Source organism: Ambystoma mexicanum, chromosome 3p, assembly GCF_040938575.1.
Source record: "Ambystoma mexicanum isolate Mex_15411 chromosome 3p, UKY_AmexF1_1, whole genome shotgun sequence".
In the NCBI taxonomy this organism is placed as follows: Eukaryota; Metazoa; Chordata; class Amphibia; order Caudata; family Ambystomatidae; genus Ambystoma; species Ambystoma mexicanum.
Genome location: NC_090925.1, coordinates 1,255,849,814 through 1,255,864,696, shown reverse-complemented (window position 1 = coordinate 1,255,864,696; position 14,883 = coordinate 1,255,849,814). Strand labels below are relative to the sequence as shown.

General features: G+C 41.9%; 1 protein-coding gene across 1 annotated transcript in view; it reads left to right on the top strand.

Moving 5' to 3' along the window:
• Positions 1-14,883, top strand: part of LOC138581422 (cytochrome P450 2D15-like) — a 271,254-nt gene that overhangs the window by 92,057 nt on the left and 164,314 nt on the right. The window contains exon 3 of the mRNA XM_069652738.1: positions 7,786-7,938. Coding sequence (XP_069508839.1) covers positions 7,786-7,938 — 153 coding nt within the window. The remainder of the gene's footprint in view (positions 1-7,785; positions 7,939-14,883) is intronic.

Genomic DNA, 14,883 nt, shown 5'->3' with positions numbered 1-14,883 from the left:
ATCGGCTTGGCAACTCATTTGTTGCTTCATTTGGAAAAGGCCATTGTGTAACAAAGCATTCCAAAGTTTCCTGCAGTTTTCGATTCTTCTCTGCCTAGATTCTCGTTATGCGCTAATACGGCTTGTAATGTTATATAGTGCATACCGTTTAATACCAAAATGCAACCTCTTGGGCCTGTACTTTAGGCCCATGTTGTGGAACACCTCCAAATCTCCAGTGTGACAGAACTCTGTGAGTCCTTTCAGTTATCTTGAAAGAATGTTATCAAACACGATCTTCTCAAGCGCTTTGTGTGGAGGTGAAGATGAAACCAACCACTTCTTCTTGCGTTCCTGCTCCTCCGATAAAGGTGCATGTGCACATTGGTGAAAATGTTGGTTTTCTGTCCATGTGTCGACGTTGGAACAGTGCTGCATCAATGAGCGCCATTTTTACAGTATAATTTCCACAGACCCATCACAAGTTTTGGAGCTCCACCAAAGATGGTTGCTGAAAGACTGGGACCACTGTAAAATATTTTCAGAAACTTTTTTTACCAGCAGCTGTGATTTATTTATTGATTGATTTAGCAACGTGCCATACGTCAAATTGATGCCAAATGTTTGGAAACTGCTCTCCCATGACCTTTGCTATTGAAACATGACTGTCAGTGGCTATGAGGTCTATTTGCATTCCCATCGATTGAAGACATTCGAGGGATTTTATAAAACCAAGTTTCTGCATGGCCACTGAGGATTTACTTTGGGACACCTGCACGACCTCCAAACTCACATTTTTTTTAGTTTTTTAGTTTCCATGTCCTGAAAGTGGTATGTGCAGTACTTTGCTGAAAATCCAGGGCTGTCACACTGTCCATCGCCATCTAGCCTGAACCGTTTGCCAGAGAATGTCCTTTCATTTGTTATTTGTTCAATTTTCCAGGCTTGACTAATAGCGGGGAGTAAGAATTCTCTTTAATATTTATAGTTCTGCATTTTAGCAAGGAACTTAAGTCTCACAAATTGACGGAAACTGGACAATTTACTAAAAGTCGAACCACTGAAAAGTAAAGCTGCTGAACACAGTAGATTTCCTGCTGGCACTTTGGCCAGCATCGGTTGAGTGGATCATAAAAATGTATCATGGAGGTGGGCACAAGTGGCTTGTATTTTCAGGTTAGTGCCTTGTAATAGATGAGTCACAATCACCAATGGCTCCCCGCACATTTTCCTCCTCACTGATGGACACATTTCAGCATCAGTATAATCTCTTCGAGGCAGCTGTCGAATACAATGTATTTATACTCTTTTATTAGCCAATCGTCCTGCATGATTGTGGTTTGTGACTCAAGTGTAGTAGAGAAATCGCCTGAAGTAGAACTACTGTAGTCGAGATCTTTGGCAAGTTCCTCGGTCAATTGAGTTGAAGCTTCAGTCTCTGTTAGTTCAGCTTGTGTTATTTGCACATGATTTGGAGAAACCATCAACGTCGATTGTTTATTAGGTGGACCTTTTTTTGAGGGTGTAGATTGTGTTAAATGGTCAGGGAGTAATTCAAAATCACCTTCCTTATATTTAATTTCATCTTCATCTTGTCTAGTTCATTGTAGCAATGGTCCAACAACACTTTGCTTGCTTCTCCGGTCACATTCAATTCATTTTCTGGCCATTGTGCATAAGCATCTCGAGTCTGCCTATTGATTGAACCATGCTGCGCCTCAAATAGTAGTTGCTCCATGGTGAAATCCGTTTGGCAAGCAGCATCTTTGGTTTAATTTTTTGTCTGTGTCTTTATACTTCTTTTCCTTCTGGGCCTCTAGGAGATGGGTTGTAAAAACATGTTCAATGTAAATTTAAGATAGCACTTTAGATAAAAAAAACATGTTATGAAGACAACACCAGCCCAAAACACTTTTAGTAAACAAAATTGTTTGTTATTTACCCTTGTTTTCTTGATTTTCTGTGAAACTGTGGTCTACTCTGTAACAACCGCACCAGCAAGCTGGACAACCACCTCTGATCCATGTGCCTCCTCTTCTAATTCCCGACCTTGTATACATTCCTTGTATATAATATTCATTAAAAGTCACACATATTTTAAATTAAGATCTTTCATTGCATACATCGCTTACATACATACATACCATAGTAAACAGTGTACGTCATTTAGTCAAAATATACATTTCTAATTTCACCAGATTGATGGCAAGTGTTCTCGAGGAGAGATCACTGTGCAAAACATACTGATAGTAATTTTGCCCTCAAACATCAACGTATTCTGCATTCGGGTAGAAATGTTAACGTTAGAACTGTAATGATAAAAGTTTGAAACACTGCACGTTTATATAAATGTCACTGTCTAATAGTATCCTATGTGGGATTTACTTTGTTTCATTCAAGGGGACTGTCAGTACGCATACCTCATACTCTTGACCAGCTCCAAAGGATGATGTAATTGTAGCTGAAGTACAAGCATCCCCCGTAACACAATACTTGTTTTAGTATGGATGAAAACTGAAATGAAAGAGAGACAATAGGATGCAGACAATAATACATATAAAGAGAACCCCATAAATGGCACATAAACAACCAATAGGATACATAAACAATTTCATATCATTTTAAATTCCAAGCATAATACATTCTCGTAATTTAAAAATGAAATAAAATTACCTGGTAGGCGTTCGAAGTTGTTGTTGTTGACTCCGGAAAAGAAATGGATGCAGAATCTTGCTCCTTCATTTTCAGTGCATTGTCACGACGTGGTAAAAGGGAAAATTAGATTTGCATTAGATATGTGGGAATATCCAACTCTCGATAATATGAACTTCCGCAAGTCTGTAGGGCTCACCATTGGTATACTGGACGTGTCGGTGGTGTCGTCTCTTGCGAGGGTCTGTGCTTCCGTCTGTATTCTCTCCTAAAAAATTGACATGTCAAGCAACCTATTACGAAAACATTATGCTTCTTTTGAAGGGCAGTATGGCATTGTTTTCTACGGTCATAATTACTTTCTATCATGCCCCATAAACAGGGACAGATGTGTAGTAAAATGTGGTATAGTTAAAAACGTAATACAATCTGGTGAATATGCAAACTTTAGTACGACACATTTACACCGAAGGCACCAATCCGTTCATGTGTTACCTGTTCAGTACCTCACTGACTCACCTGAAGCAGCGTAGGCATGAATAGAGTTGGAATTGCATTTGGAAGCAATTTACACGACTTTCTGAGTTGATACTTTTTTGTGTACTGCGATTGGTCGTTCATATCCGGGGTAAAGTGCAGGCTGCAGATGCGGAATCGATTGACCCTCAAGTCTCCCAAGACATCCTGGGCACTTCTTTCAAGCTCATCCACCGCAAATCCACAATGTCAAACCCATTCTCTTATTAAAGCAATATCCCTCAGGAATGTATCCATTATTGTGCCCTTACTTTTGTCATGGCTCTTAGAAAAGTCATGGCTGATCAATGGGCGGGTAAATAACCTAATAACACCCTCCGGCTGTATGCCCCTCCTAACATCCGATTTCCCTTCATTCTGTACTCCACTGCAATAGTCTTGGCTTATAGGTGGTGTTTAAGTGTCTCCTAATAGCCAAAATTAACATGTTTGTCAACTATCAGCGAGTTGCCAAAAAGAAGGGTGACTGGGGATATACCAGACAATGCACAACCTCTGTCTCCAAGCTGGATTATTTCTTTATTGATTAAAGCTATTTCGCTTGTATAATGTATTCCATGCCATTCAAAGATTTGTGTGTAACGACTGGCCACTTGTTCATATGCCGTTTTTGCATATATCAGCTCATACCTTCATACATACCCCTTAAATAGTTTTCTACGTTTATGACATGCTTTCGTCCTAAACCTTTCTTCAACAGGCCGCCTTCGATTGCTACTTTCCTGTGTCCAAAAACATGCACCATTGAGTGTTGTTTCTCTGCTCATGCACCCCTAAAGAGCAGTGGTCAAGTCCTACAAATTAAAGTGGGGGGACTCATCAACAAATGCAATAGGATATGTCGCCAGAAATTAGCATAACAAGGTGAAATATGTACATTTCATTAAATTGTCTTTGCATAACCACCCAAATTGCACAGGACGAATGGCATTTGCCTTTCATAAAATCAACACACACACAAAACCAAGAGAGCATATTTTTTTCTAATAGTGTTTTTGACATCGTTAAAACGTGTGCACGTTTAAAACTCCAAGAACCAATACAAATGTTTACCCTGGGACTAGCAGTATCAAAATGGGACATTTTACCTATAGTTGTTTATTGTTTTTCTTCAGGGTATATGGTGCAGTGGTGAAGTGTTCCAGCCTGCAAACCTGATGACTGTGGTTTGATCCCTGTGGTCGCTTTAATGCATACATTCAAAGAGGACATTCAATGTTTCTCATTTTAGCTGGCGGCTTGACTGAGTCCACCCTCTGAAAAAAAGTGGGTGGACTCCGTCCCCCCAGGTGTACCCCCCGACTTGAGCCCTGCTAAAGAGCATGTGCAAATATGTGGGATATGATTTCTCTTCGCACGTCGGGCCAGGAGGAGTAAGAGGCAGCAGGTGCGCTGATGAAAGGCAGGCCAGAGGAAAGTCCTCCTCTCCAGAACACAAAGGAGTGCTCTGTCAATGCGGGTGATTGATCCGTTGATGTGTCCACAAAATATGATCTTTTAATCTGTGTCATTTCATGTCGCCACTCCTAAAGCCAAGATAATCATATTTAATAAGTGTTATTTCTCCCCTCCCGTGGGTCAATGTGTGGATTGTCTCCTCTCCAGCACCCAAAAAAGTGACATGTTAATGAGATTTGATTTCACCTCTTGTTCTGTTTCCAAACCAACCACATGTCTGTAGGTGTGAATTCTCCTCTCATGCACCAAAAACATCTCAGTGACGTAACTTCTCCTGTCCTGCATCCAAGTAAATCATGTATCAATATGCAGGGGAGTTGCTAGGTCTGGAAAAGACCCGGGGCTAAGCTGATGTCGGAACTGTTGGGACTGGGGGCTAGCTAGTCTTTTGGCTATAGCTCCTGGGATTCTAACCGGGGCTACAACCAAAAGATTAGGGGCTATAGCCCCCTTACCCCCCCCTAGCAACGCCCATGTCAATATGTGTGTTTTCTGTTCCCCTACATTGAAAATAATCAGACGGTGCGTGAGATCTGATTGATCTTATCCTGGACCCAAAAAAGTAATGTCAATGTGCGTGAATGGATTCCTTGCCCCCGCACCCAAAATAAAAGCACCAAAATCATCACATGTCTATGTGTGTGATGTGATTTCTGGTCTCCCAAAAACACATGATGCCAGTTATTTTACCTTTTCTGCATAAAAAAGCACGGGACAGTATGTTTGAAATCACCTTTTGCATTTTTGAACCACAGCATTTTCACCACAACCTATGAAGAACCTCACTTTTAAAATCTGCTTTTCAAAGTTCTGTTTTCACAAATCAATATATTTGACCCAATTAAGAGAGAGGAGAAGCAAATTTGCTTACCTCCCACTGGCCTGCACCAAAAGATTCTCCATAGCAGTTGCGATGCACAGAAACCCATATGCGAGCAATTCTGATCCAGTAGAAATCATTTAAAATAGTGATTTGGAATTCCTAGTAGAACATTCTGCCGACAGGTGAAAACGCGAGACAGTAGAGGCTAACTACAGTAAGGGTGGGATAAGGCAGCTAGCTTCTGAGACAGTAGAGGCTAATTACAGCAAGGGCAGGATATTGCAGCTACCTTCCGAGACAGTAGAGGCTAACTATAGCAAGGGTGGGATATTGCAGCTAGTTTCCGAGACAGTAGAGGCTAACTACAGTAAGGGTGGGATATTGTAGCTAGTATCTGAGACAGTAGAGGCTAACTACAGCAAGGGCAGGATATTGCAGCTACCTTCCGAGATAGTAGAGGCTAACTACAGCAAGGGCAGGATATTGCAGCTAGCTTCCGAGTCAGTAGAGGCTAACTACAGCAAGGGCGGGATATTTTCAGCTAGCTTCCGAGACAGTAGAGGCTAACTACAGCAAGGGCGGGATATTGCAGCTAGTTTCCGAGACAGTAGAGGTTAACGTCAGCAAGGACCAATATTGCAGCTAGCTTCCGAGACAGTAGAGACTAACTACAGCAAGGGTGGGATATTGCAACTAGTTTCCGAGACAGTAGAGGCTAACTACAGCAAGGGCGGGATATTGCAGCTAGTTTCCGAGACAGTAGAGGCTAACTATAGCAAGGGCGGGACATTGGAGCTAGCTTCCGAGACAGTAGAGGCTAACTACAGCAAGGGTGGGATATTGCAGCTAGCTTACGAAACAGTACAGGCTAACTACAGCAAGGGCAGGATATTGCAGCTAGCTTCCTTTCACATATATTATAGGGTTCCGGCCAACCCCCTCTTTATAAGATGGAGCCAGTTTGCGTTGACTTTTCCCAAAAGTCTGCTGCTCATAAGTTTGACTAGATGGATCTGGATTACATTTTCCAAAGAAAATGTTTCATGCAGGCCCCTCCAAACTGGACATTTTGGGGAGAATCATTGAATAATTTAAAGTTATTAAGCGAGAAAGAAAAACACAGTGTTTGGCTACCCCATTCATTTTCCCGTAGAGAATAGTTTGCTTCCATATAAAGTGACGCAGATATTCCTGTTTTTGGCTTGTTGGAAATCCAAGTGTGTACAAGGGACTCTACAAGAACAGCTTCCTTCCTTCACACGTACTAGGTGTGTCTAGTTGCAAATAGTGCCAAAGACTATGTCATTGAATATATTTAGACAAAGTAATAAAGATTCACATATTTTAATCAGTGTATACAAAACGTACAAAATATTAAAAAGAACATCACATAAAAAACATAGTGAAATCAACCTTTTGGGACCGACATCAGTAAGCCCCTAATTAGGCTAAAACAATCTCCTTATCACAAAATGATCGTGTGGTTAGTAGGGACGTGAGGTAAACATTTCGATCAATTCATGCGTCCTCATACTGTTGTATAATTGTCCTTGACTATGTCAACACTTAACAATGTGTTTCTGGGTCCTAGCAACAAATATATATGACATTCAATAGCCGACTAAATCTGCTTTACTACGTCCACTGGACCCGTTTTCAGGTCACTCCTGAAGACGGGTCCAGTAGGCGAAAATGTGCTCTGTGACCAGACCAACAGTCGCAAGTCATCAATGTGTTAAGATAGGCACGCATATACATGTCAACTGTAGCCTATTCTAATGCTACTCCTGATCTAGGCATATTCAAAATAAATTCCCTTCCCTACAATTTCCATCCTGCAATAATGCAGCCTGGTGTGTCATCATGCCTGGCAGAGAGCGAACTGCCGGTCAAGGGACCTGCCTTTATCTAGACATGACGTCAAATTCACTCGAGGCTCTTGTATTTGGATCTCAACAACCAATTGAGCAGTTCAACCTGATCTATTTTGTCCAAATCCAGGATATTTGATTTTTGCTCAAAGCAGTTCAGCCAAGCTTAATTTGGAAGCCCAAGCCATCTTCCTAACCACTGTTTTGGTGTTATATCCCCTGCTGTGGTTACCTATGCATCCATATACCAGTATGACACCAGCTCCCCCAAATCACACAGTAGCACCAGTATAAGCAGCTGGATACATTTGTAATGTACATTCCAACCCAGTGTACGGGAAAGACACTGGACTTCAAGCAAGAAAATACATGATTTTGTTCATGCTAATTTATGCCAACAAGGTGAATGTAAAATGAATGTCACCGAACAAGTCAGTCCTTCTAATATTGTCTTTAATCACTCAGGGGTGCTGGCAGCCAGATACGGCCGTGACTGGAAGGAGCAGAGAAGGTTTTCGCTTTCCACCTTGAGGAACTTTGGGCTTGGAAAAAAGTCCCTTGAGGAAAGGGTGATAGAAGAGGCTGGGTTTCTCTGCTCAGCATTTGCAGCTGAAGAGGGTGAGTTCCTCTCAAACTGAAGCTCTGCGATAGGTAAGAGTAGGAGACAATGTGTGGTGCACATATATTTAATGTCTTTATTTATCTTTTTTTCTCTTCTCACTCATTTTATTTTTTAACTTAATTTATACATCTATCTCAAAGCACCTTGTTCATTAACATAGGATGTCTACTTATGAAATCATGGCTATTTACTTTCTTCCAACTTCATTTGTTGGTATTTAAGCACACCAAAAATTAACAGTTTAGTAAAATCAAACAACCCTCATCCGGCACCCTGTGCCACCTCCCAATGTATTCCCTCTCTTTCCCTGCCTCTCCTCATTGCCAAGTTGTTCAGAAAGAAATTGCTATGGTTCAGAGTGTCATTGGTAAAACTCTGCAGTCCACATAAAACCAGTTTAAAACACAAATCTTGTGCGGGCAATGTAGATCCAATATGTCTTCCTTAGCATAAATCAAACGTGGAGACTAAATGGTATGAAAGATGCTCATGGATCCTTCTATCAAATGTTGTTCTATAACTAGCCAACCCCAGCATCTATTCAATCACATCAGCTTTGATGGTGGTTCCTTTTCCCCTCAGAATGGGGCTATGCCCCACTTGGCAGCCATAGTTAAACTATGCATTAATAACCCATTTCCATTTAAACATCCATCTATATGATTCATTGGCACTCCCAGCAGCAGGATCTCAGCACTGTTAGTGATATAATAATTAAACATGTCTTTGATGGAGGATCTGACTTTTAACCAATAGTCCTGTGAGTGGGACCAGTTCATCCATATATGTACCAATCATTTTAGTAATCCACAGCCCCTCCCACGTAAATTGGAAAAACTTGAATATGTTTATGTAACCTTCCAGTAGGTATTGCCAGCAATAAATTATTGTGTGCGGCAACTCAGACACTTGAACGTCGTGAGCTATTCTTTATACCTGCTTCCAATACGAATCATCACTAGAAATCTCCAATTCTTTTTCCCAAATACTGGCACTAACTTCTTCAACTTCAGTAACACATGAGTCAAAAGCCGCCTCTTAACAGATGACCACTGTTGAAGTGCCTTTTTGTAATTCCAAGGTCACCCTATCGCAGCCCAGCTGGGTGGATACATTGCCCAGTGTTTTTGCTGCTAATATTGATAATCAATTATCAGGAGATTAAATTATGATTTACAGTCTAAGAAACCTTTGACGTTACCCAGGTCTCAAAGCTTGACCCACCCTAACCATATTATACATAGTCTGAGGCTCGCAGCCTGTGAAAAAGTCACAATTTTGGAAAAAGGCATTAAAGGGGGATGGTTACAAGCTTCTATTACCCCCCTCTTAAGCACTTCATACCAAATGCTTAGTTATGGGATTCACATACAAGGATCTATCTAGGTCGTAGTTTCCAAATATGAGAGGCTAAAACTGGCCATTCCTTTTCTGATTTTTCCTTTATTCCTGCCACCAATACCCACAATTATGCATGTCTATAGTAGTTGCAATATCAGGACAATCCAAACCATTCACCCATTTGGATTTCTATAGCACCGTTTGCCTTCCCCATATACATTGCACATTCCATTATTATGCTCCCTTTGGGGGGTCAACTTTGGGACTCGGGAGGGGTGTGCCTGAAAAAAAGAAGAGGCGAGGAAAAATGTTTATCTTAACAGCAATTCCCCCATCCAAGTGATTGATAGTCCCTTCCACCTATTTAGACTTTGTTGAATAGCCCCCTGTAGCCTAGAAAACGTTACCCCTTTAGATGTTCCCAAACCTACTTTTTAGGTATACACTCAAGAATTTCAATGACCCATTAGCCCAATGAAAAATAAATCATAATCTCATCAATACATCTATGTGGGAAGATTTGCTTATGCTCAGGAACTCAGAATTGGTTGTATTAATCTTTAAACCCAAGACAGCCGGAAAGCCCCCAATCTCTGAATTTAATATTTGTACAATGTGCTTGGCGTGCTTAAGAGTTAGGACAAAGCTGTCTGCAAAGAGACTAAGCTTGTGTTATTCCTTCGCCCATGTAACTTGCGTAATGCTTTTGTTTCACTTAAAATGAGCAGTGCAAGGTTCTATGATCAAATGAAATAATAACAGTATAAGGGACACCCTTTCTGCTTCCAAAGGAAAGTATCTCCAGTAACATTCCTGTTTACCTTTTTTTTTTGTTCAGGCAACTAATATCAATTATACTTTTTGGTCCAAATCTAAACCCTGCAAGAACTTTGACCAAAGTAGACCAATCAACCCTATCAAATGCCTTATTGGCATCAAGCGCCAAGAAGGCAGTTGCAACTTCAAATATTTGGGAATGATTAATTAGTCAAAGAATTGTCCATGTGTTGCCAAAAGCAGTACCATTAGACATAAACTTAGAGTTTTTTTAGATCAATCATCGTGGAGGATTCTACTGAGTCTGTTCTTCAGGACCCTAGTAATTAGCTTTGCATCCTTGAGTATGCTTTAATTGGATGATCACAAAGACTCATCCATCCAATGCTTTAAAATTAAAGAGTACTCCTCCCTTGTATTTGTTATTATCTTTCTTCCATTAAATAATGAAATAGGTCTACTAAATGGGGCACCAGAAGATCCCCGTAAATCCATCTGGGCCTGGACTTTCACATGGTATAAGAAACACAATGGTTGACAATATTTCCTCTGCTGTAATATGCACTTTTAGTTCATCTAATTTTCAGTGGGCAATGAGGTGGGAAGAGGCACTTCCTCGAACTCCCCTAGCTTGCAAAGGAACATCCCAACTTTTAGCAGCCTATCGTTTCTCACAAAAGGTCAACACCTTGCTTGCTTCTCTGACTCACAACAAATGTCATGGCCCTCACTTCTAATTGTATGTATGTATGTATTGTATGTATGTATAACCAATTGGCTTGGATGCAAATTTGCTTGACCAAGATTTCTCCTGCCTTTTGGCTGTGCTCAAAAAAGTTGTTTTTCCCCCTGTAATGGACTGTTTCCACTCTCTTAAGTTCTAGCACATTTAGCTGACCTCTTATATTGTTTAATATTGTGACTGTCACTCTTATAGGATTGGGGTTGTGCTCACCTTTGGCCAATCAAAGTGGCTTCTTTCATTCAGGTTAGGCAAGCTGCTACCATCACTTGTTTTCAATAGAAATACCCATTATCTTTCCCCTCGCGACCACATTGAATGCATCCCATTGGGTTCCTAAGGGGATCTTTGATGCTGGATTATCTTTGAAGTAATTTGTTATTGTACCTGCAATGGCCTTCCTATGAATTTGGACCCTTAAAAACTCTTCAAGCTACCATTAGACTATGAGAGCTACAGTCCCCTGGGCCCAGCTTGATGAAGATAGGGGCATGGTCAGAGAGTGTGGGGCTTCCTATGCTAGCTTTGCTAGACTGACGCAGGAGCCCCATTGACACAAAGATCAAATATATTCCCAAATAGATTCTGTGCACGTGAGAAAAATCGGTGCAGTCAGCCATATACAGAAAAACCCTCCTGCAGGTATCCGCTGGTCCATTGTCCCACAACTTTGATTTAAGTTTAGTGTACAGCGCTCATATATCTACCTACGTATGTAGCCTCCGTAAAGTGATCTAGCCGGGTCAGGAGCTAATCTGTAATCCACTTTGAAAGACAATTCTCCCTATGCCCAGCCCTCTACACATCCCAGGACCCTTCTCATGAACTTATTTTGTTTCTGGTTGGGAGAATAAACCGAGGCCACAGTAAGCGTGATACCTGCAACTCATTTGTTCACCAATCATTATCTACCCTCTGGAACTATCTGATATTGCGAGACCTGAAACGGAAATCTCTTTTGCATCAGAATTGTTACCCGCACCCTTTTGGATTTATCATCGGCGGACAAAATCGGTAAATATAAACTGAAAGAGAGCCTTTTTAGAACTGATCTCAGCAGATGCAGCTCCTGAAAGCAGGCCATTTGGGGCTGGAATCTTAGAATAGCTTACTTCTTTTAATTGGGCTATTTAAGCCCTGTGTGTTAAGTATTCAGACACCTGTTGTTGCTTCTGCCCTGCATAGAATCTTTCTGGAACTTCATGAATGTCATTGCTTGAGTGCCTTGCTCACAATAACTAAACATTGCTTGCTGATATGTTTTATCGTTCCTCTTACCCTGGCAGTTCTCAAGAAAAAAGGATCACTGCCTCTGCACCCCCCACGCCAATACAAAACTCCCCGCCTCTCGTGAAATCTCTCCTAGCATAATGGGCAGAATGCAAATTTCTACCTTTGCCACTCGACAGCTCCCCTAACTCCTGCCACGCCACGCCCCCACCAGGACAAAAAACAGTTCACTTCACATGTGCAAAAGTAGGCATCCTCTCCTGAGATCACAGAGAAACGTCTTGTTTGTATGGTTCACAATCAAAAAACAATTCTAGTGAGGTAGCATCTCAGGGCAACAACTCTCTCTAAACCTATGACAAGTAGAGGAAAGACAGCTTTGAACTTGTCTATATCTTACCACCAATTCCAGACAAACACCTGAAGGGGTGTTTCGCTGAAGAACTTGTAGTGCATGTAGATAATGCAGTACATGATAGACCAAATCAACTTTGGCATCGGAGACCAAAACATTAACCTCTGGAATAATTTCCCAGCTCCATCTTCTCTCAGCTCATGGATGGTCAGTCTATGGGCCTGAGCTCCCAGGGCAGCCCTCTTTATTCCTTCACTGGGGGACTGTTCACCCTCTTGTGGTCTTCCATTTTGCGATCTAGGGGATCTTTCATCTCTGATGCATAAACTGCTGTTGTTGCATCCTGACCCAGAATGCACAACCCCTTCTCTTTGATATGATCCAAATGTCTAACTCGCTTTAACAGAACTTCAGGCCCAGAGGGAAAGTCACCTTTAGTGTGTCTTCTACAGGCTCAGGAGATCCGCCTCCAATCTGAGCACTTTGTCAGCATGATGGGGAGATATTGTGAAAAATATGGTTGGTTGAATTAGTATTCTTATTCCTTTTCTCTTTTCTTGCACCTGGATTTTCCTTTTCTTTGATTTTATAGTCTTACAGCTTGACAAGGAAACCTTGCAGTGTGGCATTGCTATCTTTCTTGATAGAAGCAACCCTGAGGACCCTATCGATTTGGATGCTTGTAACGTTATACTCCTTTAACAGCTGCGCAAAGAGATTCCAAACGCAAGCCTGGATGTCTGGTCCCTTGGCTCCCCCCTTCGTGTGTTTGAATCCAATATTGTCTCTGTGCAATCTATTTTCCAAGACTTCACGTTTGTCATTCAGTTCTTTAGTTACTTTCTGGCTGGTTTGAATCTCTGTTGTTAGGGAAAGAACGCAGTCGCATACATTTGTTGTATCATGTTCTAGACATTAATCCTAGCGTCAAGCGCAACATTCTCCATTTTAATTTTGTTTTTGGCACATGATTGGACCCCTTTTGCAATGGCGCAGACAGGCTAAAAACGGTGGTGTGGGAGGTTGCTCAGAGCAATTCCAGTGGTTGAGATTAATTCGAAACTTTCCACCCATCGCTTTTGTGGTTATAGTTTGTCTTCCTATGTGAGAGAGGTTATGCCCAGACGTGGGTCCCTTGCCCGCTGCGCCATAGGGAACCAAGCTGCACCTCAATGAGGAGGCCCAACAAGGCTGAAACATGTCTGGGGTTGCTTGTGTTTCCGTGCAGAGGGGACCTGGCCTAGCAGTTCGGTCGGGCTGCTCCTATTGGTGGCAGTACCTGACTGATTTGCACATGTCTGGACCCCTTTTGCAATGGCGCTGTCAGGCTAAAAACCGGTGGTGTGGAAGGTTTCCCAGAGAAATGCCAGTGGTTAAGATTAATTTGAAACCTTCCACCCGTCACTTTTGGGGTTTTAGCATGTTTTCCCGGCCGACACCTCTGCTTGAAAAATATATTTAATGTCCTCTTTCCTGGGCCATCGGGCTTCTTCAAAGACTTGACATGTTTGGATATTTGGTAATTATTTGACTTTATGGAGTGCTTTGAATAAAGCTCTGTGCAGGTAATGATTAGCAGTGGTACAATGCAAAGGTAAAATGGCAGTAAAGTACGTTTTATAGGAATGGAAAATTAGGTGTCAGACAGAATGGAAAGAAAATGGATTCATTGAAAAGTTCAGGATGAACCTTGAAAAATATTGTGTACCAGCTCGTCTTTGTTGTGTTGTGGGGCCTGTGTAATAGCTGAGTCTAGGCCATGTTTAGGCTTGATGACGTTCCTGGATATCATATAAGCCAGATACCTAACGCGTCGAATTTGCATTTCTACTTTCCCACTCTCAAGCCAGCTTTGTCTACCCAAGGCAGTACATTGGCCCGGGCCTCATTGGGACTCTCCTCATTGTCCCCAAGAACAAGAGTGCCATCCTGCAAGTAGGGGACATTCCACACTCTTTTAGGAAATTGGTCCAACATGTGCTGACACACTGGGACTCCCAAGACAACCCAAGCGGCATTCTGGTGGTTGGAACACGCCTAAGGGTGCAATTAATGAGTGTTCGGCAGGGTGTGATTGTCTGTTGTGATCACTTTATTCAAGCTATACAGATCTCAAGCTATAGAGATCCGAGCGCACACCCACAGTTCACGTACCAAACTGAGCCATCCTCTGACTATCTCTAGCTCTATGATGCCCTCCTTACCATACACTATGCTCACCGGATGCCCCCGCTCTAGGGGGGGAAGTACCCTTCCTTCTATGTGGGGTATGCAATTTTAAATAAAGAAAAGGAACACTACATAAGGTGTGTCATAAGTCACTAAACCCGGGTTTAGTGACTTATGATGCACCTTAAATAGATTTCCTTTTGTCCTTCTTACCACGTCTTCCAAAAGAATGTGAAGGTCTCTTTGGGCGGGAATGGTCACTGGGCATACTTTGTGCTGCAGTGGGACTGCATCCTTTGTAACCCTTCACACACCCGGTACCTTTGC